Source organism: Excalfactoria chinensis, unplaced genomic scaffold, assembly GCF_039878825.1.
Source record: "Excalfactoria chinensis isolate bCotChi1 unplaced genomic scaffold, bCotChi1.hap2 Scaffold_81, whole genome shotgun sequence".
Taxonomy (NCBI): Eukaryota; Metazoa; Chordata; class Aves; order Galliformes; family Phasianidae; genus Excalfactoria; species Excalfactoria chinensis.
This window is the reverse complement of record NW_027315714.1, coordinates 85,087-88,360: the sequence shown is the minus strand read 5'-3', so window position 1 is coordinate 88,360 and position 3,274 is coordinate 85,087. Positions and strand designations below refer to the sequence as shown.

At 47.1% G+C, this 3,274-nt stretch overlaps 1 protein-coding gene across 1 annotated transcript; it reads left to right on the top strand.

Moving 5' to 3' along the window:
• The first annotated feature begins 915 nt into the window (after positions 1 to 915).
• Positions 916 to 2,139, top strand: LOC140265245 (olfactory receptor 5V1-like). Its single transcript, XM_072361155.1, has 2 exons — positions 916 to 1,836; positions 1,990 to 2,139. Exons 1-2 carry the CDS (start codon positions 916 to 918, stop codon positions 2,137 to 2,139), a joined length of 1,071 nt encoding a protein of 356 aa, XP_072217256.1.
• The last annotated feature ends 1,135 nt before the right edge of the window (positions 2,140 to 3,274 follow it).

Genomic DNA, 3,274 nt, shown 5'->3' with positions numbered 1-3,274 from the left:
ACCTCAGAGACACTCCTCCCTAGGTACACCCTGAGCATATAATTACGACACCTTGTTGATGAAGAGACACTTACTCGTGCATCTGGGCTGGCATTCTGGCTGATGCTCATGTGTCTTTTAAGGTCTTCTCCAATACAAGTCCATCTGTGACTCTACGCGAGAAAATTCTTTTGGTGCTAAACCAGGACTCAGCTCTTCCTTAATTAATTGGTGCTCTGAAGTCTTCCGTGGAATCATTTTTCCGTCACACAGATCTTCTATCTGGATGTAGAAAGGAACAGAAGGACAGGCAGGTTTCCTGGAGATGCAGACCGCAGTATATCACCTGTAACAAACCCCTTGCTGCAGTGAGTATTTTCATGTGGTTTCCAATCTATTCCACCTGACTAACTTACCATCTTCCCAAGTGATGCTGTGATTTAAAACACCATGAGCCTTTTATTCCTGCTTAAGCATTTCTTACGGCATTTCAGTGAATTTGGTATCAAGGAAGGAGGTGCTCGTGCTGCACATAATCTCCCTCTAGAATGACTGCATAAGTTATTACGAGTTATGCTTAATGTCGCAATATGCGCCGAGTCTTCCTAGAGGCCTCTGAAGGCAGAAGTACAACGCCCAGCTAGATCCTGAAAGTGCTAATACTGTTATGTCTTTGTCTTCAACTCTTATGATCTCCAATCTCAGAAAAGTTAAGCTTTTTGATTCATCACTTTACACTTAATATTATCTGTATCTCTATCATCTCTATCTCTAGATATTTACTTTTCCACTAGGTGATGCAAACTTGGAATTGTTTTTAAACTGCAAAGCAGACCAAAACATCACTTTGTTAAGGAGGAAAATTAAAATTTGACTGTTATTTTTATTTTTATTTTTTCCAGGTACATCTGTGAAATTTCCACAAGGAAAGATAAGATGCAGAGGGTCAACACGTCAACAGTATCTGAGTTTATTCTTGTAGGCCTTTCTGATGCTCCCGAGGTGCGTTTTCTTCTCTTTGTGCTACTTCTGGGTATCTATTTGGCCACCATGGCAGGCAACATCACAGTCCTCATTGCCATTAGGACAGATGCTCACCTTCACAACCCCATGTACTTCTTCCTTGGCAACTTATCCTTACTGGATATCATATGTCCCACCATCACTGTGCCGAAGATGTTGCAGGCCTTGCTGTTGGGGAACAAGGTGATTTCATTCACTGGTTGCATGCTCCAGCTCTTCCTCCTCATTGATGTTGTAGGCACCGAGATTTTTCTCTTGGCTGTGATGGCATACGACCGTTACGTTGCCATATGCCACCCACTGCGGTACATGAGCATTGTGAGTATGAAGCTGTGTGCTCACCTCACCATTGGCACTTGGGTAATTGGATTTTTTAATTCCCTGTTACACACCTCTCTGATTTTTACACTCTCTTTCTGCGACTCTAACAAGGTTGACCAGTATTACTGTGACATACCCCCTGTTCTGGCACTCTCCTGCTCACCCACTGCCAGCCGGGAGTTGGTGACTCTCACAGTTGCTGGGATCCTCGGAAGCAGCGCCTTTGCAGTCACTCTCATCTCATATATCCACATCCTCTTTGCTGTCCTGTGCATGAACTCTGCTGAGAGCAGCCACAAAGCTTTTTCCACGTGCAGCGCTCACTTGACAGTGGTAAGCCTTTTCTATGGGACCACCATCTGCACGTACGTACGGCCTTCCTCCACCTACTCACCTCACCAGGACAGGATAGTTTCCATGCTATACGGGATCCTCACTCCCCTGCTAAACCCCATAATTTACTGTCTGCGGAACAAGGAAGTCCAAGGTGCCCTGGGGAGAGTGGTCAGCCAGGTGAGAACTGCTTTGAAGAAACGAGAGCATCTCTCCCCTGGAGCCCAACCATTAGGGTAGGCACTGCTGGTTTGGACTTCTCTCGTCTTGCTTTAATCATCCAGAAATTAGGCACAGGAATAGAAACCCCAGCTCTGCGCTTTACCTTCCCAGGTAAAAGGGAGAGGTGTGCACCCCCAGAAAGCCAGCAGTGGCACAACTTGGGTCGCCATCAAAGGGGGAGGGAACCTCCGTTGGTCATCTTCCTCCACTGAGCACAGAGCAAGCTTGGATCTGAACCTTGATCTTAGACACAGGTGTTGAGCGTTCCTCTTGCAGTAAATGTCACTGGAGGTGTCCTTACAGATGCACAGGCCTCTGTGTTAAAGCAGCTTATAGGACCAGTTCTTCTTACTGACAGTATCGCTGCTGTGAAAAAGAACACAAGCACATCCTCTGTGGGAGTCTGACTAGAGGGAAAGCTCCTGCGCCTTCATGTGAGTTCACCAGTCTGGGTGTCCCTGACTGACATGTTGAGAATCCAGCTGCAGTGCCAACAAGCACATCTGGCCACAGTGTGCGCCACGTTTCTCAGTCTGCCAGGCTCTGATTCAGCTCCCACATTTGTGGGATATCAGACATGCTGGTGCTGGTTTGTTAGAAGGAATACTGGAAAATGCTATACAGTAGTTGGGGTGACAGGGAGGCTTTCTAGTCCTGCTTTTTCTGTCACCTGCTGCTGAATAGCTGATGTGTTTTTGTTGTTTGCATATGGCTCCTTACTAAAAAGCAAACATCAAATATGTTCTCAGTGGTCTTTTCTGTGATTCATGAACCTCCCTGGGAACAACTTGAGGCCATTCCCTCTATGCCTATCACTAATTATGTGGGAGAAGAGGCCAGTGCCCACCTTGCCACATACTCCCTTCAGGTTGTTATAGAGAGTGATAAGGTCTCCCACGAGCCACCCCTTTTCCAGTCTAATCAACCCGTTTCCTTAGCTGCTCCTCATAAGATTTGTGCTCCAGACCCCTCACCCGCTTTGTTGTCCTTCTCTGAACACGCTCCAGAGCCACAATGTCTTTTTTATAGTGAAGAGCCTAAAACTGAACACAGTACTCAAGGTGTGGCCTCACCAGTGCCAAGCACAGGGGAATCATCTTCTCCATAGCCCAGTTGACTACACAGTTTCTGATACAAGCCAGAATGCCATTGGTCTTCGTGGCCACACCGCTGGCTCACATTCAGCTGAGTATCAACCAACACCCCCAGTCCTTTGCTTTCATGCAATCTTCCACCCATTCTGCCCCAGGCCTGCAGCGCTGCCTTGGGTTGTTGTTGCCAAATGGCAGGATTCAGCATTTGGCCTTATTGAATTGGCTTCCCATTGGCTTCAGCCCAGCAATCCATATCCCTGTGCAGGATGTTCCAACCCCCAGGCAGACCAACGCTTTCTCAC